At 42.3% G+C, this 22,912-nt stretch overlaps 4 protein-coding genes across 5 annotated transcripts; 2 read left to right on the top strand and 2 right to left on the bottom strand.

Moving 5' to 3' along the window:
* The first annotated feature begins 220 nt into the window (after positions 1 to 220).
* Positions 221 to 3,282, top strand: LOC106658674 (alkaline ceramidase). The gene is made up of 4 exons (XM_014380734.2): positions 221 to 1,005; positions 1,771 to 1,927; positions 2,004 to 2,241; positions 2,318 to 3,282. Exons 1-4 carry the CDS (start codon positions 913 to 915, stop codon positions 2,637 to 2,639), a joined length of 810 nt encoding a protein of 269 aa, XP_014236220.1. The 5' UTR covers positions 221 to 912; the 3' UTR covers positions 2,640 to 3,282.
* An 86-nt stretch (positions 3,283 to 3,368) lies between these two features.
* LOC106658675 (6-pyruvoyl tetrahydrobiopterin synthase) lies at positions 3,369 to 4,689 on the bottom strand. The gene is made up of 3 exons (XM_014380735.2): positions 4,511 to 4,689; positions 4,187 to 4,266; positions 3,369 to 3,826 (listed from the first exon to the last, which is right to left on the bottom strand). Exons 1-3 carry the CDS (start codon positions 4,573 to 4,575, stop codon positions 3,543 to 3,545), a joined length of 429 nt encoding a protein of 142 aa, XP_014236221.1. The 5' UTR covers positions 4,576 to 4,689; the 3' UTR covers positions 3,369 to 3,542.
* Positions 4,690 to 6,931: 2,242 nt separating this feature from the next.
* Positions 6,932 to 17,918, top strand: LOC106658586 (CAD protein). Its single transcript, XM_014380591.2, has 19 exons — positions 6,932 to 7,368; positions 8,633 to 8,771; positions 9,387 to 9,654; positions 9,723 to 10,033; positions 10,107 to 12,109; positions 12,184 to 13,337; positions 13,413 to 13,517; positions 13,607 to 14,107; positions 14,183 to 14,347; positions 14,426 to 14,587; positions 14,718 to 14,889; positions 14,983 to 15,104; positions 15,193 to 15,586; positions 15,664 to 15,968; positions 16,047 to 16,188; positions 16,275 to 16,345; positions 16,421 to 16,599; positions 16,869 to 17,076; positions 17,172 to 17,918. Exons 1-19 carry the CDS (start codon positions 7,215 to 7,217, stop codon positions 17,367 to 17,369), a joined length of 6,753 nt encoding a protein of 2,250 aa, XP_014236077.1. The 5' UTR covers positions 6,932 to 7,214; the 3' UTR covers positions 17,370 to 17,918.
* LOC106658587 lies at positions 17,914 to 22,748 on the bottom strand. Of its 2 annotated transcripts, none has more exons than XM_014380594.1 (3): positions 22,548 to 22,748; positions 18,819 to 18,969; positions 17,914 to 18,716 (listed from the first exon to the last, which is right to left on the bottom strand). In XM_014380594.1, exons 1-3 carry the CDS (start codon positions 22,567 to 22,569, stop codon positions 18,545 to 18,547), a joined length of 345 nt encoding a protein of 114 aa, XP_014236080.1. In that variant the 5' UTR covers positions 22,570 to 22,748; the 3' UTR covers positions 17,914 to 18,544. The 2 variants fall into 2 exon arrangements, with proteins under 2 accessions (XP_014236080.1, XP_014236079.1); XM_014380593.1 differs by lacking the exon at positions 22,548 to 22,748 and adding an exon at positions 20,034 to 20,072.
* Positions 22,749 to 22,912: the final 164 nt, after the last annotated feature.

A 22,912-nucleotide genomic window follows, 5' to 3' on the forward strand; every position in this document is an offset into this window, starting at 1 on the left:
AATGCGATTCCGGAGCTCAACAAATTACACAACTCATCGGCATCGTGAGATCCCGCATAATTTCTCGAGCAACTTCGAAAAATGCGCCAATAGCAAATATCCCTACTTCAGTTGGAGGTTTTTACATTCACAAATCGTAACCCCCTATCGCACAGAATATAAGCCATAAAGCCGTGCAGAATGCAAGTCCCGACAGGATTGCAGAAATGGTCGTTTCAAAGGCTCTTCTCCCCACTCTTTGAGTTGTCGCGATATACGAGTAACGCGAGCTGCGTTGGGGTAGTAGAGAAGCGAAAAGCAGACCTACGCGCGGACGCCCAGGAGCGCTGTTCGCTGGCCAAGTGCAGTAGCACCAAAACAGCTGATTCTGTCATAACACGGGGGCGCATTTAAAAGGCTCGTCGCGGCTGCTGGTGCTGTTGATATGTGCTGTGCTCCGTTCTCGGTCGACAAAATCATAATATTGCTTAAAGAAGCAATTGAAGTCACCAGAAGAATTAGGATGCGCGAGTGACTCGACTGGTCGCGCGCTGATATGCTTACGGTATCGCGGCAAAGAATCGCACTTACAAGGCGATCGTTGTTATTCGTCGGCAACAACAACCAAGCCTGTTGCCGCGGCTGCTTTTACTTGGCCTGCGGTGACGAACGCGCGAGAGCCGCTCGCTACTTGTTACATTATAGTCGCGTTCGAGAGCTTGTTTAAAGTCGGCCTCGCAGCAGTAGCAGCTCCAAAGTTTGACAGTTCGCGAATCGTGCTCGCTCGGGCTGGATTGCATTTTCGTTATACGTATAAGCTGCGTCTCGCAGCTCTGGACTTTAAATACAGGCCATCAGCGGAGCTGCACGTAAACGAGTCGCATAAAGGCGGACGCGCACGATTCAACTATTGCATATAATAAATTATCCGCCATGTGGAAGCCCTTCGAGCCTGGAAGCTCACCCATCGACTGGTGCGAGGGTAATTACAGCATTTCGCCGAGCATCGCCGAGTTCATGAATACCGTGAGTATATACCTAGCGGGAATTTATAGCTCTTGCTGCTCCGATGCACTGCGACTATTTTCTATGATGCGCATTAAAAAGTGAAAGATTAGAGCGAACGGCTGCGACGTGCAGCGAGTCGAACGTGCATTTTCTTTGTTCCGCGATCGCAGGCTCTCTTTGTTTGCTCGCACGCTTATATACATACACAGGAATCGCTCTCGATGTCTTTCGCGTTTGTGACGCCTCGATTTTTTTCACTTTTATTCGGATTCCGAGCTCGTTTGCTGAATAATAATCCAAAAAAAAACTCCACTCCTTATTTTTGATGCGAACGACCGAGACTTTTTTCGTGATTTATACCATTTGTCGTCGCAGTGTCTTCGACTACGTGAGCTTCGCACGATACACGCGTTTTGTATGTACTTTGCATAACTGGGTTTTGACGCGCGTGTTTTGCTCTGGCATTGATAAAATGACGAGTTGCAAATTTTATCGCGTGTCGCGATTTTTCAAACAAATAAGATAAATTCGTACAGTTGTATCTATAAGCCTGTTAAAACACAAAATTGACAATTATCAATCAGTATATCGATAATTCAAATTTCTGGATTTTAATTATATTTATAGAACTCCGTTTTCAAATGTTACGTTTTACTTCTCATTCTGTTAAGAATATCTTGTCCGATTTCCTATGCTATGCTAAGCTGCAACGTTTTTTTACTACTAAAATATTTAAAAAAATAAATTTTAATAAATGTACTTAACATAATTTATTTTTTATAGCTTAGCAATGCTCTTTTTGTACTTCTTCCTCCAGTGCTGATGCATCTTTTTAGAGATTATGGCAGATTTGTGAATCCTGGTATTCATGTAATATGGTTTCTTCTAATGGTAGTTGGTATAAGCAGTGCATATTTTCATGCTACTTTGTCATTAGTAGGTAAGAATAATATTTATAAGCCTCCTTGAACTTTATAAAATTTTTTTTTGATTATTCAACTATTCAATTTTTTTAGGTCAATTACTGGATGAATTAACTATATTATGGGTATACATGGCTGGTGTTTGTATGTTCTTCCCTCGACGATTTTTTCCATCTGTCTGTCAGAATAGTAGAAAAATATTTTCATTGTATACAACTTTGGTTACTGTCATTGCTACTGTATTAGCTATGTTCCATCCAGCTGTCAATGCTTTTGCATTGATGACTCTTTCAATTCCTGCTTCTGTTTGTTTGGTCCTTGAACTGAAAAGGTAGTTATTACTCTGAAATAGAATTCTATAAATCATTTGAGTTTACATAGTTAATTTTTTATTTCTCTAATTTCAGAACAAAATCTCAAAGAGTATATAGATTAGGTCTTCGATGTGGAGCCATCTTGCTTTTAGCCATTACTTGTTGGTTGAATGACAGATTATTTTGTGATACATGGCTCAATTTAAATTTTCCTTATCTTCATGCATTGTGGCATTTGTTTATTTTCATAGCAAGTTATACAGCAACTGTATTATTTGCATACTTTTCAGTTAAAGAAGAAAGACCTCATCAAACTCCAATGTTAAAGTACTGGCCAAGAGATGACTTTGAACTTGGTATACCATATGTTACAATTAAAAGTTACATCAAAATAGATCACAACACGCACATATAGATATGATGTGCAATTTTTATATTATATTATAACCAATGAAAAGGCTGATGATTTTTTATTTTTTAAAATGTTTACTATCAAGGGATAGAAAAAATTGTTGTTAAAAATATTTCAATGACGTATAGTGATGCAGTTGAGACTGAGATGAGTATTTGGAATAATACATTATCCAGTTTATGAGTTAGTTCATTTTATATGCATAGAGTTGCTGGAAGTTTAACAGATGAAACCATTCAAATCTAGAAAAATTCTGTGACATCACTGAAATAAATTTTAAGAAACATTTCTTAAATTAAATTATTAATCAGGGAGTTTATGTGATATTTATATACATGTGCACTAACACAAATTATGAAAATGTATTTGTATGAGAAAATTAGGAGTATATATACAAAATAGTATTTGTACATAGATTCATGTAAGTTTTTAAATTTTTAATTTTGATATCTGAATTATTAAAATACTAAATTTCATCTTTTATAAATTATTCTTGTAACATCCGAGAAAACGAAACATACCCCATTGTATCAACTAAAGCCAAATTGTATTATTCTAAAGTCAATTTTGAGAGATATTTTTAAATTACTAACATTATAATATTTTTATCGTGAGTATGTGTAATGTAAATAATATGAAAATAATATAATAAAAAAATTAAAAAACTCATATTCTTGATTCATTTTTAACAGCTGCTGTAAAACCGTAAGTTTGTAAAATTAAACGCAATGGTAATGAAAAAATATTTTTATTCAGAACACTTAACGGTGGAACATTGTACGTATATACTTGAAGTCATGAAAATATTTCAAAAACATTGAGGTAAATAACCATCAAAAGTGGATTATCAAAAGCATAAAAAAAATGAAAGAAAAAAATATGTAATCGTGGCTGAACTTAGCTACGTTACATGGACTCTCCCCTGTAAATGACGATGTTGTTATCAGTTTCGAAAATTTTAACTTCGTAGAGTAGTTCAGGTTTCGGCAGCAACTTTTTGATTTCGTCGAATACATAAATCGCAACGTTTTCAGTGGTTGACACAACGTTCTTAAAGTACGGAACGTCCTTGTCCAAATTTTTGTGGTCCAACTGGTCCATGAGTATCTTTTTCATGTAGACTTTCAAGTCCGAAATGTTCATGACCATTCCTGTTTTAGGGTCTACGGGTCCACGTACGGTTACTTCGACTAAGAAAAAAGGAAAAAAAAATCAACAGATTTATCGGCTTTACTTGATTAATGATCTCGCTGAATTAACAAAGTCTACAGAAACATTGTGCACGGAAACATTACGCGTTCAACTTTTTTGAACTAGATTTATGCGGCACATTTTACATAACAAAATTTATCTCCCCCTAACGGATCGATCTTTGTGCTGCTGAGTGCAGTTGCAATGATTACCGTGAATTGCAGTATTCAGAGAGGATATAATATTTTTTCAAATAAATAAACATTAATATACATCAATTCAATTGCATTTTAAAAATGATAAAAAGTAAATCACTTGAAAATCGATCGAAGTTAATGATTGCATAAAATGAAAATTACCGGTATAGTTGTGTCCATGGCCCCAATAATTATTGCACTTTCCATAAACATTTTTGTTCTCTTCGTCGCTGAGATGTGGACTGAAAGATGAGAGAAAAAAATTAATCGAAATAGAATTATCCAAAAGAAAGATTTACACATTATTAGAATTTGTTCCATCGGTCGAGTAATTGCCACTGAGTCGCTCAACAGGTTTCATTACATAAACCCGCGAGCCTAACAGAGATTTATTTACGGTGATGGCAGAGTCAAGGTGTCACAATAAAACGAAAAGTAAAAGTAGAGAGATAGCTGCACTGTCTTTTAATTTATATACGACTGTACCTGTGAAGCCTGTGGCAGGACGATATGGACTCCTTTCTGGTGAGATATCCAACAGGTCGGGACATTGTTGTATTGATTGTTATTGGCGCAGAGCAATGCAAGGCAAGATACTGACTGCGCAAGGCGAGAGATGGATATTAAACATAAAACCGAGTCGGCTTACGCAGCTGCGCTCGCGCAGGCAACGTCGATACGGCTCTTGTATAGCTTTGTGTCCCCTACTTTAGTGCATTTCTATATACACGCACACACTCACATTATCATGTATAACATGTTTAAAACGCAACATATAAAATACTTCGCGCAAAGACACGTTACGATATCGCGACGGCCTCTGTCAGTCTTGCACACGTATATTGTGCCTATATGTGTCGTAGTAGTGGATTGCCAAGGTATGAAATTACCAAGAGTATTCGATTTCAAGGTCGACAAACTCTTCCTGGGGCCGCGTTCATCGCAACTGTCATTCTATCTAGGTCTTTTCACCACTTTCTTTAACATCAACCCGCCAGCTGTATCTTTTTATACAATTTGTATAAAAAATTGTTGCAATGGACATTCGACGAAGTTTATGAAAATGTCGATCGATTTTTTTAATCGACTAGGACCGGCGACGACAAAGACAACGACACAAGCATAACACGTGTCTGTATGAAGACAATTAATATTCTTATATCTGAGGCAAAAACAATTTGTAGCATTTACTTTTGAATGTACTTATATAACACTCAACACCTTTTACTTGTCATGACAAAAAACTATTTAACAGAATCATTGTGAAACCTTTTTACTTTTTGCCACTCTGTTGCTGTTCGATGCAGCAATTTCCGGTCACCCTTTTTGGTGAAAAAAAAAAAATTACTTTTGTAATAGCGTTACACATACGTTAGTATCTGAAATTTTTTCTCGATCAGAAGAATAATATTAAAAACAATAGGTATTTATGAAATGAAAGACGATTAGGAAAATTGAATAATAATCTATAATGGGCTGACAGTTACAAACAAAACAAGCAGCCAAAGAACATTTTTTTAATGTCTATTTAGAACTTTTTTTAATAAATCTAATAAGATTATTGAATTATAAAAAATGAAGCAAAATTACAACAATTATCAACGGCAAAATTAAGAAAATCAAAATATCCAGTTTGAGCGAGTTTAAATAAAATAATCAGAAAATTGATCTATGTAAAGTACTTACAATATGAATGTAAGTATTGACATGTTGCTTCAATGAGCTCCTGTAAAAAGTTTAATAATTTTACGGCAGTTTTCTTCGTCGAATTACTTTTATTGAATTTAATCGATTTATCTACTTTACGTAATAAAAACTATGAAAAATTTGTTTTTTCAATTGCAATATTTTTCACTTGAAAGTATACAGGCACATTTTAAAGAAATTAATGCAAGAGAATGTAATTAGTAACAAATAAATAAGTCAAAGCTTATACACAAAATATTTTCATCATCCATTTTCTATGATTTTCAAAGAAAATTTTTTTGCGGTGGTCTGTGAAGACTGGACAAATAAGAGAATTTCGGAAAATATGAGTATTATGAGTTAAAAAATGTGTCATTGGACAATCGTTGAGTCACTACGTATTAGTTATTGTTTTTTCGATGTGTTTGAAGATTGGATATCCATGCGATTTTAAGACTTACTTTAAATTCAAATTTTTGACTTTGAACGATAAGATTAATTCTTTTTGTCTGTATGAGTCGAGATATTATTAGGCATTGCGCGCAAGACTGCTCATGTTTCCTATAAGATAATAATTCCTATAAAATGCTATTCAGTATAAGAATAAAGGGAATGTTTCAATTTTCATTATTCTATTTCGATCATCGATCTAGGGCTGGTTTTCTCACGTCTAAAACGTGTCCATCCATTTGATGAGTTCGGAGCAGAAAAAGCAACAAAGGAAAATGAAGATAAATTGGAGACTATGTAATGCCAGCGAAGATTTCTCATAAAAATTAGGGCTAGGGATGTCGAAATCGTGGGTGTGATTGGATACGTGACGAACAAAGAGCAAGTAAGCGAAGCGATCGCTGCGATCCATCCACGTGCACGCACGAATGTGTTACGGTAAAAATGGGGATCGAAAGAGCTGCGTAATTCACTGCCAAGCAATTCAGTCTCTATGTGTGGCTTTCAAGTTCCAAAAAATCCAAGTACGAAACTACGACTCGGGCATCCAGTACACATACGTGTATATAATGTAGCATCAGTGGATTAGAAAAAGACGAGGGAAATGAGAGGCTGCTGGCATGTGTAGCTACGTATGTTAATAGATGCGGATGATTTCTCCTTCTTCTTTGGTTGCTCGTCGTGTCTGAAAACGATAGGTGCCTCGTCGTGAGATATAAAGTGCTCGGCTTTTGTGCTGCAGGCCGGCGCGCGCCGCCGCGCTAGGCTCCTAACTAACTGCTGCTCGGTGCGGGACCGCTCCGCCGGCGTCGCGAGGCGCGATCGCTCGGCCAGCGAGAAGCGGACGCAGTAGTTCTCCGACTACCACAACACGCGCTCGCTCTTCTCTCTCTCTCTCCTCTCTCTCCCTCGCTCACCTCTCTAATCCAGTGTCGTATCGGAGGCTGCTAAACAATAACACACGACACACGCAACGCCAGAGGAAAGAGTAAATTTCGAGCTTTGCAACGATACATAGATTCGTTATACTGACGAAAAAAGAGAAGTAGCGAAAATGACTGTGGTCGACGTGCCGGAGCAGCAGCAGCAGCAGCAGCAGCAGCTTGAGCCGCGTCAGCAGCCACTGCAGTGCTACCTCGCTCTCGAGAATGGCAGTTATTTTGCCGGCACGGCTTTCGGTGCCGCTAAACCCATCGATGGAGAGATCGGTGAGTTCATCTCCTACGCTGACAAAGATAATTACATTGATAACTCCGATTGCGTTACCTACTCCGCGCATATGCCGTTGGCTGCACGTGTGTGCTCGGTATCGTATTCGTACACGCTCGATGCGGCCACTAGTTCTCCTACACGTGGTGTGGCCTGCGCCGGCTCGCTCGTACTCGCACGTGTTTGACTTTTCAACGACAATGATATGCCATTTTTATTGTCGCTCCCGCTATCGCGGCTAACATTTGCAATTGTCTACCCTCTATTACCGAGTAGCGAGGAGATTTTTTTCCATTGTCATCTCTGTACGTGTATTACAGGCATGTGCTCATTAGCATGCAGGCAACAGGCCCAGAGATTAGAAAGTTCCGACGGGATCGCTAGAAATTTAAATGCCCGTTTTCGACAGTGATCGATTACCATTGTAAACACGTATCGGTATCGCTTACATAAACCTTGTTTGTACGTATATTACAGTAATGTTGATGTTTTCGTTTTCATTCATACGTCAAAAATTCAGGAAAATATTCTCGCACATCGAGTTGCCGAATAGATCGATCGATTAAGCTGACATTGTATGTTCGCAGTTTTTTAATACCAAGTTGCAGAATAGAAGTTTAAAAGCGAGCTTGTGCCTTTGAGAATATATGGCCTAAGATAAGCGAAAAGTTGAATATAAAAAAACGGCTCTAGCGCACAATGTCATTGTCGTTGCAGTTTCAAGTTTGTCGACGCGTAAAATTTATGGAATACACGATGTATATGAACGAACGCCAGCCGAACGATTTACGATATCGTTTTCGCTGTGACGCAGTACGCTATTCCGTCCTAACTTATTGTCCTTACGACGCGCGAAGTCGATACGCGTATTTACAATTTCGAGCGACGGAGCGAGCGTAAGAGACAAGATCTTTTTTTTATTCGTCTCGCTCTTTATCGTGGCACATAGCGTCGTCTATATACTCGAGACATCGGAAACGATCCGACGCGTTTTTTGTCAATGCTGGCAAAATAATTCCCGGCCATTCAAGTGGCTACTTCAGCACTTGGAAGCGAAAAGCGATACAACCTGGGCCCCACGCGCACGTATTACAGCTTAGCATCTTTACGCGCGCGTGTCGCAGCTCTTCTATTTGCTTTAGGAAACCAGATCGCATGTTTGGAAAAATGTACAAACTCGACGCATTCTTGTACACAAACATAGCGAGGCAAAAAGTATGATATGTTCCTCGTTCATCCGCAATGCAAAATTTTGCTTTCTAGTCTTTCAAACTGGCATGGTCGGCTATCCCGAATCGCTGACCGACCCGTCCTACTGCGAACAGATACTGGTGCTCACCTATCCACTCATCGGCAATTACGGAGTACCGAGCGACGAAGAGGACGAGCACGGCTTACCGAGGTAGGAATGAAAACTTGACCTCTGAAAATTCATGCGTCTGTTTGGTTGAACCACGCGGGAAAATATTATGATGACGCGTACTTGATTATTATGCGCTTAATCGACGATTCATGCGCTGCTGCTGTTGCTGTAGTTTTTTTTTTTCACTTTTTTCCGAGATCGATCTCAAAGAAATCAATTGATCGAGAATTACACATCACTGACTCTGCAGATGGAGATAACGCCGAGCGTTTTTTCTACTTTTTCTCAGCGAGCCAATTCAGATTTTCTCTCTCGACGATCTTTTAAATCTCTCGCGCATAGTCACATTTTCCGTGCTCGAGTATCGAATCGATGCTCGTGATTTATCGCGAGTCAACGAATTCGTAGATGAAACGAGGCAGCGGCAATCGCGGCGCATTACGCGTCGCACTTCCGCACATTTGCCCATCGCGTATCGATGAATCGAAATGTATGGTCATAAATCGATGAACCGGCCGATAACCCCTCGCGCTTCTTGCCTCGTGTCGCGCAGCACGAACAGCAGCAGCAGCAGCAGCAGCTGTCACGTTCGGAAAGCATGATTTATGTAAATGATGATCGCGATGTTCGTGACTATACACGATGACATTGCAGATGGTTCGAGTCGCACAAGATCTGGGCAGCTGGTCTCGTGGTGAGCGAACTCTGCGCCAAGCCGAGCCACTGGCGCCAGGTGCGCGATCTGTCCGACTGGATGAGCGCCCAGGGCGTGCCCGGCATACAGAACGTGGACACGCGCGCCCTCACCAAGATCATCCGCGAGCGAGGCACCATACTCGGACGCATAGTCTTCTCTCTGCCGATCAGCTCGACGCCCATCGCCGACCCCAACAGCCACAACCTCGTGGCCAAGGTCTCCAGGGTGAGTGCCTGCGGCGGCAAATTATTGCGTCGTTCTCGACAAACTTGTCTAAATACCACTGTTTGTAGCAAACGAAAACCGTCTACAACCCGAGCGGCTCACCCACCATCTGCGTGGTCGACTGCGGTCTCAAGTACAACCAGCTGCGATGCTTCCTGTCTCGCGGCGCACGGGTCGAGGTCGTTCCCTGGAATCACAAGTTCCAAAACGAGAAGTACGACGGCCTGTTCCTCAGCAACGGGCCCGGCGATCCGAGCATGTGCAAGGAGACCTTCGACAACATCAGGAGCGTCCTCGCTTCCAACAAGCCCATCTTCGGCATCTGTCTCGGGCACCAATTGCTCTCGCTCGCTGCTGGATGCAAGAGCTACAAAATGAAGTACGTCTTTTTTCCCTTCGTTTCCAACGCATCCGCTCGAGTATCGATCCAATCCTTTTTCCAATCTTTGCAGATACGGTAACCGAGGCCACAATCAGCCGGCCGTCCACCACGGCACCGAGCGCTGCTTCATGACCTCGCAAAATCACGGATTCGCCATCGATCCGCAGAGTTTGCCCGAGGATTGGGAGGTACTCTTCACCAATGCCAACGACGCCAGTAACGAGGGTATCGTGCACTCGAGTCTGCCCTACTTCTCCGTCCAGTTCCATCCCGAGCACACGGCTGGACCGCAGGATCTCGAGTGTTTGTTCGACGTGTTTCTCGATACCGTGCGAGATCACAAAAGCGGCCGGAACACCGACATCAGCGTGAAGCAGAGACTCTGCGATGCCTTGAAGTACGAGTCGAAACGGCCTGCCATTGAAGCCAGACCAAAGAAGGTCTTGATCTTGGGCTCTGGTGGTCTCAGTATCGGTCAGGCTGGCGAATTCGATTACTCGGGTTCTCAGGCCATCAAAGCTCTCAAGGAAGAGAACATCCAGACTGTCTTGATCAATCCCAATATCGCCACTGTACAAACTTCCAAAGGCATGGCCGATAAGGTTTACTTTTTGCCGATCCTGCCCGACTACGTAGAGCAGGTCATTCAGTCGGAGCGTCCCGATGGCGTGCTGCTGACCTTCGGAGGCCAAACCGCCCTGAACTGCGGTGTTCAGCTTCAATCGCGCGGAATCTTTGAAAAATACGGAGTGAAAATCCTCGGTACGCCCATCGAGTCCATCATCGAGACGGAAGATCGCAAACTGTTCGCGGAGCGCGTCAGTGAAATCAACGGCCAAGTGGCGCCGAGTTGCGCCGTCTACTCCATCCAGGAAGCCATCGAAGCCGCCGAGAAGCTCGGCTATCCCGTCATGGCTCGAGCTGCCTTTTCCCTCGGCGGTCTGGGCTCCGGCTTCGCCAATACCAAGGAAGAGCTGAAGGCGCTGGCGCAACAGGCTCTCGCCCACTCGTCGCAATTGATAATCGACAAGTCGCTGCAAGGCTGGAAGGAGGTCGAGTACGAGGTGGTCCGCGACGCCTACGACAATTGCATCACCGTGTGCAACATGGAGAACGTCGACCCGCTGGGCATCCACACGGGCGAGTCGATCGTCGTCGCGCCCAGTCAGACTCTGTCCAATCGAGAGTACAACATGCTGCGCACCACAGCGGTCAACGTCATCCGCCACTTCGGCATCGTCGGAGAGTGCAACATCCAATACGCCCTCAATCCCTTCTCCGAGGAGTTCTACATAATCGAGGTGAACGCCCGACTATCTCGCAGTTCGGCGCTCGCCAGCAAAGCCACGGGCTACCCGCTCGCCTACGTGGCGGCCAAATTGGCCTTGGGTATTCCACTGCCCGTCATCAAGAACTTGGTCACCGGTGAGACGACGGCCTGCTTCGAGCCCAGTCTCGATTACTGCGTCGTCAAGATACCCAGATGGGACTTGAGCAAGTTCCAACGGGTGAGCACGAAGATCGGCAGCTCGATGAAGAGCGTCGGCGAGGTCATGGCCATCGGCCGCACCTTCGAGGAGGCCTTCCAGAAGGCCCTCCGCATGGTCGACGAGAACGTCGCCGGCTTTTGCCCTTACCTCAAGAAGGTCAACGAGGAAGAGCTGGAGAAGCCCACGGACAAGCGGATGTTCGTTTTGGCCGCGGCTATGAAGGCCGGATACACTACCCAGCGACTCTGGGAGTTGACCAAGATCGACAAGTGGTTCTTGGAGAAAATGCGCAACATCATCGATTATCAAAGCCTCTTGGAGAATCTCGAGCAGACCAAGCTCGAGTACGACACGCTGCTGCGCGCCAAACAGTATGGATTTTCCGACAAGCAGATAGCCGTGGCCGTGAAAAGTACCGAACTGGCCATTCGCAAGCAGAGAAAGGAAAACAAGATATTCCCGTTCGTCAAGCAGATCGACACGGTCGCTGCCGAGTGGCCAGCGAGCACGAATTATTTATACTTGACTTACAACGGTACCACCAACGATTTGGGATTCAACGAGGGTTACGTCATGGTTATCGGTAAGTCGTCGTCGCGATAAACTTGGACCAATTATGCCTCACCGTGCTCTAACTCGACTGCTGAATTTTTTCAGGTTCGGGAGTCTACAGAATCGGCAGCTCGGTCGAGTTCGACTGGTGCGCCGTGAGTTGCCTTCGAGAGCTCCGAAATCTCGGCAAAAAGACCATCATGGTCAATTACAACCCGGAGACGGTGAGTACGGATTACGACATGAGCGATCGGCTGTACTTCGAGGAGATCTCCTTCGAAGTCGTTATGGACATCTACGATCAAGAATCGCCCGAAGGTATAATTTTGTCGATGGGCGGCCAACTGCCCAACAACATTGCCATGGACCTGCACAGGCAGCAGGCGAGAATATTGGGCACGTCTCCGGAACAAATCGACGGAGCGGAGAATCGTTTCAAGTTTTCCAGAATGTTGGACAGAATCGGAATCTCGCAGCCAAGGTGGAGAGAGCTTACGGATTTACAGGCTGCCGTGGAGTTCTGCCACGAGGTCGGCTATCCCTGCCTCGTGCGACCGTCCTACGTACTCAGTGGCGCGGCCATGGCTGTTGCCCATACGGACAACGATCTTCAATCCTACTTGAAAACCGCCGCTAGCGTCAGCAAGAAGCACCCGGTCGTCATTTCCAAATTCATCCTCGAAGCCAAGGAAATCGACGTCGACGCCGTAGCTTATAACGGCAATATTCTCTGCATGGCGGTTTCCGAGCACGTAGAGAACGCAGGTGTGCATTCTGGCGATGCCACGCTGGTCACCCCACCCCAAGACATAAATGCCCAGACTCTGGAAAAAATCAAAATCATTACGCGACAGATAGCTCACAACTTGGAGGTCACCGGACCCTTCAATATGCAGCTTATCGCCAAAGACAATGAACTCAAAGTCATCGAATGCAATGTTCGCGTTTCTCGATCGTTCCCCTTCGTTTCCAAGACTCTGGATCACGATTTCGTGGCAATGGCCACCAAGTTGATCGTTGGCGAGCCAGTCGAGCCCGTCGATGTATTGGCTGGCTGCGGAAAAGTCGGCGTCAAAGTTCCGCAATTCTCCTTTTCGCGATTGACCGGCGCCGACGTGATGCTTGGCGTCGAAATGGCGTCCACGGGCGAAGTAGCTTGTTTCGGTGACAACCGTTACGAGGCATATTTGAAGGGCATGATGAGTACAGGTTTTCACATTCCGCAAAAGGGAATTTTGCTGTCTATTGGAACATACAAGGTATTAACATTTAAAGAAAGTCCACTTTTATATTGACTTTATATTGAATCGAACTAATCCATATCGATTTTTCAGCACAAAACTGAGCTTCTGCCTGCGATTGCTAGTCTTCAAAAGATGGGATTCAAGCTATACGCTAGCATGGGTACAGCAGATTTCTATTCAGAGCATAAAATCAACGTAAGTCTAGTATTAACTGAAACTCTTGTAAAACTATGAATATTTTTTAGCGAAAAATTAAAATGTCAAAATTATATCAAAATTTTCAGGTTGAACCCGTGCAATGGACGTTCGAAGATGTAGTGGACAGCGAAGACTCAAGCCCGAGCGAGTTGCGAAATCTTGCCGATTTCTTGTCGAAGAAGCACTTCGACATGGTCATCAATTTACCGATGCGCAACGGTGGTGCTCGTCGAGTGTCGAACTTCATGACCCACGGATACCGCACTCGAAGACTCGCTGTAGATTATTCGGTTCCACTCATCACCGACGTCAAGTGTGCCAAGCTGTTGGTCGAGGCGATGCTGAAACTAGAAGGCAAGGCGCCGCTCATGAAAACCCACACGGACTGCGTGTCGTCGCGCCGTTTGGTTCGTCTGCCGGGCTTCATCGATGTGCACGTGCATGCTCGCGATCCAGGCGCGACGCACAAGGAAGACTTTGCCTCGTGCACGGCTGCTGCCCTGGCCGGCGGAGTAACCATGATCCTCGCCATGCCAAATACCGATCCCGCTATCGTAGACCAGCAATCCTTCGCAATTGCCAAGGAGGTGAGAATTTGGAATGCACGTTAGGAGCCGCGTGAGTGGTCGAACGTTTAATTTTACTCCAATTTTATTTTTTAGCGTGCGAAAATTGGTGCTCGTTGTGACTATGCTCTTTACGTCGGTGCATCGTCCGATAATTACACCCACATATCGGAAATGGCTCCGTCAGCTGCTGGTCTAAAGATGTACCTCAACGAAACCTTCACAACTCTTCGTCTCAATGATCTCACTGTTTGGGGCAAGGTTTGTACTGGAAAACTTCTAGATGATTATCGATATTTCCCCCGAAAATTCTACGAATAATATTAACATTTTTTTCAGCACTTTGAACATTGGCCTCAAAAATATCCGATTTGCGTTCATGCTGAGCGCCAAACTACCGCAGCTATTTTGCTTCTGGCTAATTTACACAACAGACCGATACATGTGTGTCACGTTGCCCGAAAAGAAGAAATCCAAATTATTCGAGCCGCGAAGGAAAAGGTAAGCTTCATCTCTATGAAGCAATTTTTATGTCTATCTGAATAGTAAATAATTTTCATCAAACTTGTTATAAAAATATTCAATCGTTCTAATATTTTTTTATAATTCAATCATTTACAATCGTATTTAGGGTCTGCCCATTACATGCGAAGTGTGCCCTCATCATTTGTTCTTGACCGAAGAAAATTTAGCAAAGATAGGCGAGGCCAGGGGTCAAGTGAGGCCAACGCTGGCCACTAAAGAAGATGTTCAAGCTCTTTGGGACAACATGGACATCATTGACGTTTTCTCCACAGATCATGGTAAATATAAATCATAATTTTTCATCTTCGTTGAAATGATAAAAAATTAGCAAAAACTACAAATAATCATGAATATTACTCCGTATTTTACAGCTCCCCATACAGTGCAAGAAAAATCTCGTACATCTCCACCGCCACCACCAGGTTATCCAGGTCTAGAAACAATTTTACCACTGCTTTTGAATGCTGTGAATGAAGGAAAATTGGAAATGGAGGTACGCACTTGACATTTCGATCTATATCTCAACTGAACATAAATTAAACCGAGCAATGAAATGTGTTTTTTCATTTTTTTGTCTATAGGACTTGATCAACAAATTTTATCGTAATCCAAAACGCATCTTCAATCTGCCTGATCAACCAAACACGTACGTCGAAGTTGACCTCGATGAGGAATGGGTAATTCCAGAAGCCATGCAGTTCACCAAATCTAAGTGGACTCCGTTCGCTGGCATGAAAATTCGCGGTGCTGTACATCGCGTGGTTCTACGAGGTGAAGTTGCCTACATCGAGGGACAGATCCTCGTCAATCCGGGCTTCGGTCAAGATGTGCGCGAACTACAGAAAAAAGTCAAGATCGTCACACCCTCGATGCACACGCCAACTGCTGAGCTCATGAGTCGACCAAGCTCTGCTGCCGATGTTTTCACGTCGCCGAATCAAAGAAAGAATCTATATGAAGATGATGAGCCTTTGGGTGAGTAATAATTGATTATGAAATATTCAAAATGATTTTGAGATCATTATCATTTATTGTTTTTGATATTTTCCTAGATGCTTTTGGTCATTCAACAAAATCATTATTGGGTCATGGCACCGATTTCGTACCAGTACAACGAGCCGTATCTCCTTTGCCATTCACTAGTGCAACTCGTCACAAGGGCGATAGTAATCCTAATTTATTCGTCCAACCACTGCCTCATCCCACTTCACTAGTGTCGCATCATCATGGCCTCAACGGACACCATATTCTCTCAGTTGACATGTTCAAAAAGGAACAGCTCAAGGATATTTTCGATATTGCTCACGATTTCAGAAAATCTATTTTAGCTGATCGATCATTGGATCATATTTTGAGGGTAAATTTGAGTTTATTCTTTCATTTTTGTACTATACTTAACTAAACCGATACTATAATTTCACCATAATTATTACAGGGAAAAGTGATGGCCTCCATGTTTTATGAAGTAAGCACAAGAACATCTTGCAGCTTCGATGCTGCCATGCAGCGGTTGGGAGGACGAGTCATTCACATGGATGAAATGAAATCGTCAACTAAAAAAGGAGAAACTCTCGAAGGTACGTGCAATATATACAATTATGACGTATTTCGTGCACATATTGAACTTTTAATCAATCGATTGTATGGTGAATGTTATTTGCAGATTCCGTTACCATAATGGCTGGATATGCTGATGTTGTAGTACTTCGACATTCCGAACGCGGTGCAGTCAATGTAAGTTTTAGTTTCATCCTTTCAAATATTGGTTTTTCTACATTATCAAAATAATCAAAACTGCATTTTTTACAGAGAGCTGCGATGCGTTGTCGCAAACCGTTGATCAATGCAGGTGACGGCATTGGTGAACACCCAACTCAAGCACTCTTGGATATTTTCACTATAAGAGAAGAAATGGGTACCGTTAGAGGATTGACCATTACAATGGTCGGTGATTTGAAGAATGGGCGAACAGTACATTCTCTCGCAAGGTTTGATACATTTTTTTTCTTTTTACATTATTTCATGTAAGGCATGGAAATGAATCAATTAAAATGAATATTTATCCTGGATCAACGAACCTTTAATCTGATGCCATGACGTCTGTTTGAATAATTATGAAGTCTTCGTGACGTTACGATCGTCATTTAAATAATAATTATTATTCTAAATGACTGACGAACGAATAATAGCAAATTCAATGCAAATATTTATTATATGAATATCGTTTTATAATGTATGTTATTTTATCATTTTAAAGGTTGTTGGCTCTCTACGAGAACGTTCAACTTCGTTACGTCAGTCCACCAAACTTGGAAATGCCAGAAGAAATCGTCAAATTCGTCGCCAGCAAAGGGACACCTCAGGAGAGATACAATCGACTCGAGGATGTATTAGCCGAAACTGATATTCTCTACATGACTCGTATTCAACGTGAGAGGTTTGATACTCAAGAAGAGTACGATAGGGTGAGTCCAGACCTCATTAAAATTCCAGCAACGTTTTTTACTTTCGATTATATTCAAAGTACAAATTTCTTATTCGCTTTATTCGTTACCGGCAGGCATGTGGACACTTCGTCGTGACGCCTCAATTGATGACGCGCGCCAAGAACAAGATGCGCGTCATGCACCCACTACCAAGAGTTTTCGAAATCAGTCCAGAATTCGACAACGATCCAAGGGCTGCTTACTTCCGACAAGCTGAGAATGGCGTTTACGTACGTATGGCACTACTGGCCATGGTACTTGGACGTTGTTAATGATTTTTCATGCATACTGACATCTTGGATTTTCCGATGCAAGCAAGACTACGGTTCTTTTGATCCAAGAATTTTCATTAGTTTTTAAGCTGCCTTTTGGGTAAACTACTTGATTTTTATTCGTAACTTTCACTAATAAGACTATTGGTGCTAAGTTGGTACTCAATGAACGTAGATGTATTCCAGTTTTTACATCTTGTAATTCAACTGGATTTTTCGTCTTTTTTGTGATACTTTTTTAACTGTTTACAACTGGAAAAACGACGTTTTAAATACTTTTATGTGATAATCAAGGAAAATTTTAACAATAATATTTTATATATTTTTTGATTGCATTGAACTGAAATATTTCAATCAATTTACAATTGATGTGTAATCAGTCAAAAAGGTTGTGAAACGCTCAATAGTTGATTATTATTTTCAATAATGTTATATATGCCATTACATATTTTTTATTTATTTCCATAAGTATTTTAAAAGAGTTGCTATATATTATACATATGAAATTATTTTGAGGAAATACAGACATGGAATCACTAGATAATACAATATGAAAGTTTCTTTTATTTATTGACATACTTTATATTCGATAACATTCAGATCAAAGTTTAATATTTAGTTTTATTTGTATGGACGTACTTTTTCATTAATCTGTTTCGTTTACACAAAGCTTAAATATGGTAAAAAATAAATAAAAATAGATGACTTTCACACCAAGTATGCATCAGGTGTGTGGTTTTTACGGCTAATACTTTAGTAAAAAATATTAATCACATTCATTTCTTGTGAGTTTTATATAAAAATAAACCTTAAATTATATTACAATTTATACACTTTTAAAGTCTTAAAAATTAATATTATGAAATATTATCACAATCGTTAGTTTACATTACGTATAAAATACATGTTCCAATGGTTCTCCTTGGTAAAAAAATTAACTATTTTTTTCTATAATTATGTCTATTTCAATCGCTGCAACTTATTGTTGACACATACGATTCATTTTTTGACTTAATCAAAGTTACGCTGACAAATAATCACTTACTTTATCGAATCTACAAATTTTGTTCCCTTAGATTCTTCAAAAAATACTTGTGTCAATGTACTTTCATGTCCCATTTAAGCAAAATGATAATATCATTTAAAAAAAGTTATCATTTGAACGATGATTATTATCAAACAATGGCGTCGAGTTGACCCGCGGGTACCTGGCTCGAGCCGTTTGGGCACATGTCCGTGGCAAAGCACGTAGCGTCGTCTTGAGGCGCTTGACGATTCGCTCGACCGATCACCGGCATTTTCAGACGTGACTTTCGCTTGTGCATTTTATTGAGACTTTCAGTTTTTCTGCGCAAAGAATGATAATTTTTTCGATAACAAGTATACTTTCCATTTCCTCACGTTCATGATCGCGAATCATTTCATTAATTGAATTAAATCTTGACTTACTGAGTTCTGCAGTCTATGAAGAGGCCCATTGAGAAAAGGAATATTACGGCGGCGATAATGCCAATAACGACGACGACCAGCGTCACTATAGCATCCTCCTCTTCGTTCGTCAACGACGACGGAGTCGTTGACCATATCGCTCCTTCTGTAACTAAAAATCGTACGCATTTAATCGTTATCTCTTCCAATTCGAGATCATAAATTATCGTTTCGGATTCTGCAAATACGTAAAATCATTCAAAGTTTCATGGTATCGAGGTGTTCTATCGCAAGGAAGCAAAATACATCGATTGTGATGCGCTTGAAATAGATAAACAAAGAAGCAAAAGATTGAAATTCTATATTAGTAAAACGTAATATCATTCACGAATTTTATACGCATACAGATCGTACAATACATGTGTTTTATTGTGTGCAGAATGAAAGGTGTCTCGAGATATTTACGCAATCAGAGCATTAAAACGTTGCATCACGCGCATTATAGCCCGCGTAATAGTCCAAAATTTGACTTTTGCAGCTAACGTTCGGTAATACGACGATGATGCAGCGCTTACAGCGCGTCGCGTCGTCCGATTCCTGAAATGAATACACTTTTTTTCGTTCCGAGATAATCGCATGTTCTTCCAGTGTAGCGTAAGCTTCGGTAACATGCGCAAATAAGCGATGTGCGTGCCGCTGGAATCAAGTGCACGATCAATTGGCATTAATTCAATTATTGGCTTTACTCCCCCGTTGAGGCAGATAGTGCAGCCGAGAGAACGTCGAGCACTACTCTGTCTCGTCGACTATGATGACCACTTCCGCGCATTTATGTGTGTACATTGTGCCATCTTCCACTTTTCGCCTATTTCTTTTATAGTACCTATAGTCGTTTCAATTCTCCATGGACTCTTCGTTGAATGCGCGCCGAGGCTTTATAAATAGTGCATACTCCGGCGTCGACTCGCCGCAGCAGTATAATGTGCCACTCACCCCGTATACGCTGTAAATTACGCGCGTACGTACGGCCCTAGCCGAGGTCGATTGTAATATCGAGTATAGAGATGCTGTGCTCGAGCGTTTTGTCGCGCGAACGAGCGCCGATTAAATTATTCGACTTTCTTTACGAACTAGCGGTAGCGGACACAACGATTGAAGGATGACTTTTTGTCGAAAGTTGCAAAAATAAAAGTATCACGCAATACAACGATCGATCGATATTATTCGAAAACAAACCTTTCAATAAATCCTGCCGGACAACTTGTGGTTTCATGGTGTTCCTTTGGTAATACCCGACGTAAATTTTGTTTGCCTGCGCGCATCAACGTGGGAATTCCCAAAGTGGGAAAAGGGTTTTTAATTAACGCGTCACGTTTAATTAATACATCCACTTGCGTGTTTGTGAACGAACGAGTTCGAATCAGATGCAGTGATTTTTTTTTCATAGATCAGAGAGTGCGTTTCCAACTGATTAGTTCGAAACGTCCGAAAAAAGTCCCCGTCTAGTTGGATGATTCAACGAATGCTTCATAGATAATTCATCAAATCGATAAAGTTTAGTCATCGATGTGCGCGCGGATACTTCTCTCTCTCTCTCTCGCAATAATAAATAAGTTCCGACATTCGTCGCGTCCATACGCACATCTCTCGTACGCTCCAAGGATTGCGTTTATTACGATATAATACGTGCGAAACCTGCGATGATTTGTCGCCGCGATTAAACAGCACCGACTCGCGGATTATCAGCAGGACGCGAACGTGCTCTATCTCACTGCGGATTCGAGGTAGGAATTATCGCTCCTGCCGCGTGTTCTTTTCGATATTTGCGCGATCCCTCGCCAAAGATCTCATCGTCGGCAAGACTCGAACGGCTCAAACATTATATTACATTATTGATGATGCGTATAGATGCGTGCCGTAACTCGGCTAATCATGTAAATTTTTGCGCCTTCAATAGGGGGATGCATTATCGATTCTTCGCGCTTCTTGACTTTAAATCAATTGAATTTTTATCCATACCGTTTATCATTATAATTTCTTTATCCTGTATGCGATGTACGGTCATCGAACGCGTCATCTTCGTGCGCGTATATTGACGCATTAATTAAATAACGAACGTATGAATTTTTCAATGTAATTTCAAGGAGCTCAATGTCAATGCCGCGCGATAAAACGATCGCATACGTATACGCGCCGCGACACGCGCTTCATCCAGAAAACGTTCGCTTTCGCGATAATCGTATTGAATTTCTCTCTCGAGCAGATTTCGCGTTTTTTTCATTATTATTCCGAGTCATAGCGGAAAAAAGGCGTAATCGTCAAGGGATGAGGCACATGGCTCGAAACACCAATTATTCGAATAACTTTTTTTCCATCAAGTTTTGCGCAGTCGCTCTTTATACCATGTGCCCACATTGTGACGTCGGAGCTTTACAGCTTTATAGATACGATAGCTATGTGCTTGCTACACTTTCGATTAAGATTAGAGATAAAATTGGTTCGGTTTCAAATTGCTACAAATTTAATGAATCACAGTTCAAACACGACGAGATATATTTAAAACGAAGAAATCGATGCTGGTTCTACATGGAATTTCGATGCATGTTTTTAAAATAATTCACTCACACTTGGAATAGAGTTATTTGGTATTTCAATGATTGACTTTATCGAAATGATTTAAAGAATGAGAAAGGCGAAGCGAATTGGCACACAAATAAAAATAAGCGGAGCAGGTGCAGCGCCAACGAAGCTATCGTATTTTTCCGTCCAATTTAGAAATACAAGTTTATTATCTACGTTATTGTATCAAACTCATGATTGAATAAAACTTTGAGCACCGACTTTGGATCCGGTATAGGCTATCTCGCGCGTGCTAGAAAATTACCGGCAAGAGTTTCTCGCGCGATCAGTACGTATAGGAAGGCCAGGCCGGCTTCGAGAGGTATCGGCGCCGCCTATGGCGAGCGTTCACGAGCGAGAGACTCGTCCATAAAACTTGGAACGAATCTGGGTTAAATATTTGCGAAGCGCTTGGAACTGCAGCTGTGAGCACCGGCCACAACTTCGGACGACAGGTACACGAGATTCCGAGCGACGAGAGGTTGACGCGCAGTTTTGTTGATTCAATTGTATTACGATGTACTCGTGCGACGCGAGCGCTGCGCCATGAGAATAATTTATACGTATCCGACAATGACACAGATAGTCTGCTATGTGCCGTGTCGCGGGACTAATTGCCGGTGTCGCATTATGATAATAGCTTGGAGTTTCACTGGACGATCGAAGAAGAGAAGAAGAAGAAGAAGAAGAAGAAAATCGAGCGCAGCTGACGGAGTGGCTCGCGATGCACTCGAGGCACAGACACACGACAGCTCGCGCAACTCGACTTTCATATTTATTTATGAAAATCGCCGATCGATCGGATAAATAGTCGGAGAAAAAATAATGCAAGGCCGATTGTTTCGATGATTCACGCATAATTAGTTAATGCGCGTGGTGGCAGTTCAATGCAGCGCCGCGCACAGTGTACGACAAATATATGTATGGGAGACCTGCACCGTAGAGAAAGTGAATCGCCAATTCGACGCGGTGTTTTTCTAACGACTATGCTAGTTTGCTGCTGTGCGCCGTACGTTCATGTACTTGCAGCACGAGTTAACGCGAACGGCGACTGCCTCTCACTTTGCCGATTTGTTACAATCGATTCGTATCGTTTTGAGCGCACGTAATGTCCGCATATAATATACTCACTTTTAGCCGTGACGTTTTCCATCGCTATCGAAAATGCCTTCAGGCCTTCATTGGCACACTCGATCGATTAGAAGAAGTCGACTCGAAAGCTCACAAATTTACTCCAAGTCGATGAACGAATAAGCAACAGTACGCGACGCGATATCGTAGTGCACGAGTATATAATACCGATCTCCGCGCGACGTCTTGCCGTTAGCAGGCTACACGAGCGACTGACTGAGCGCAAAGTAAACGACTGCTGCTTCAGCGCTGCTGCGTCCACCTCGACTCGTACGCTCGGCTATTATATACTACGTGTACGATATAGCATACAACATGCATCGAGATACGCATGCTACGAGCATAATGCGCCCGACTCTATCGTA

The sequence above is a fragment of the Trichogramma pretiosum genome, unplaced genomic scaffold, assembly GCF_000599845.2.
Source record: "Trichogramma pretiosum strain Unisexual culture from Peru unplaced genomic scaffold, Tpre_2.0 scaffold10, whole genome shotgun sequence".
Taxonomy (NCBI): domain Eukaryota; kingdom Metazoa; phylum Arthropoda; class Insecta; order Hymenoptera; family Trichogrammatidae; genus Trichogramma; species Trichogramma pretiosum.

Excerpts from the sequence above, each read along its gene's own strand:
- LOC106658674 (XM_014380734.2), top strand. The coding sequence starts at position 913 with ATGTGGAAGCCCTTCGAGCCTGGAAGCTCACCCATCGACTGGTGCGAG. Across the intron at positions 1,006-1,770 it reads TCGCCGAGTTCATGAATACC|CTTAGCAATGCTCTTTTTGT; the intron begins GTGAGTATATAC and ends TATTTTTTATAG. Across the intron at positions 2,242-2,317 it reads TTGGTCCTTGAACTGAAAAG|AACAAAATCTCAAAGAGTAT; the intron begins GTAGTTATTACT and ends CTCTAATTTCAG.
- LOC106658675 (XM_014380735.2), bottom strand. The coding sequence starts at position 4,575 with ATGTCCCGACCTGTTGGATATCTCACCAGAAAGGAGTCCATATCGTCC. Across the intron at positions 4,267-4,510 it reads TCCTGCCACAGGCTTCACAG|TCCACATCTCAGCGACGAAG; the intron begins GTACAGTCGTAT and ends CTCATCTTTCAG. Across the intron at positions 3,827-4,186 it reads CCATGGACACAACTATACCG|TCGAAGTAACCGTACGTGGA; the intron begins GTAATTTTCATT and ends CTTTTTTCTTAG.
- LOC106658586 (XM_014380591.2), top strand. The coding sequence starts at position 7,215 with ATGACTGTGGTCGACGTGCCGGAGCAGCAGCAGCAGCAGCAGCAGCAG. Across the intron at positions 7,369-8,632 it reads ACCCATCGATGGAGAGATCG|TCTTTCAAACTGGCATGGTC; the intron begins GTGAGTTCATCT and ends TTTGCTTTCTAG. Across the intron at positions 16,600-16,868 it reads ACAGTACATTCTCTCGCAAG|GTTGTTGGCTCTCTACGAGA; the intron begins GTTTGATACATT and ends ATCATTTTAAAG.
- LOC106658587 (XM_014380593.1), bottom strand. The coding sequence starts at position 20,070 with ATGAAACCACAAGTTGTCCGGCAGGATTTATTGAAAG. Across the intron at positions 18,970-20,033 it reads CCGGCAGGATTTATTGAAAG|TTACAGAAGGAGCGATATGG; the intron begins GTTTGTTTTCGA and ends TACGATTTTTAG. Across the intron at positions 18,717-18,818 it reads TTCATAGACTGCAGAACTCA|AAAAACTGAAAGTCTCAATA; the intron begins GTAAGTCAAGAT and ends TTCTTTGCGCAG.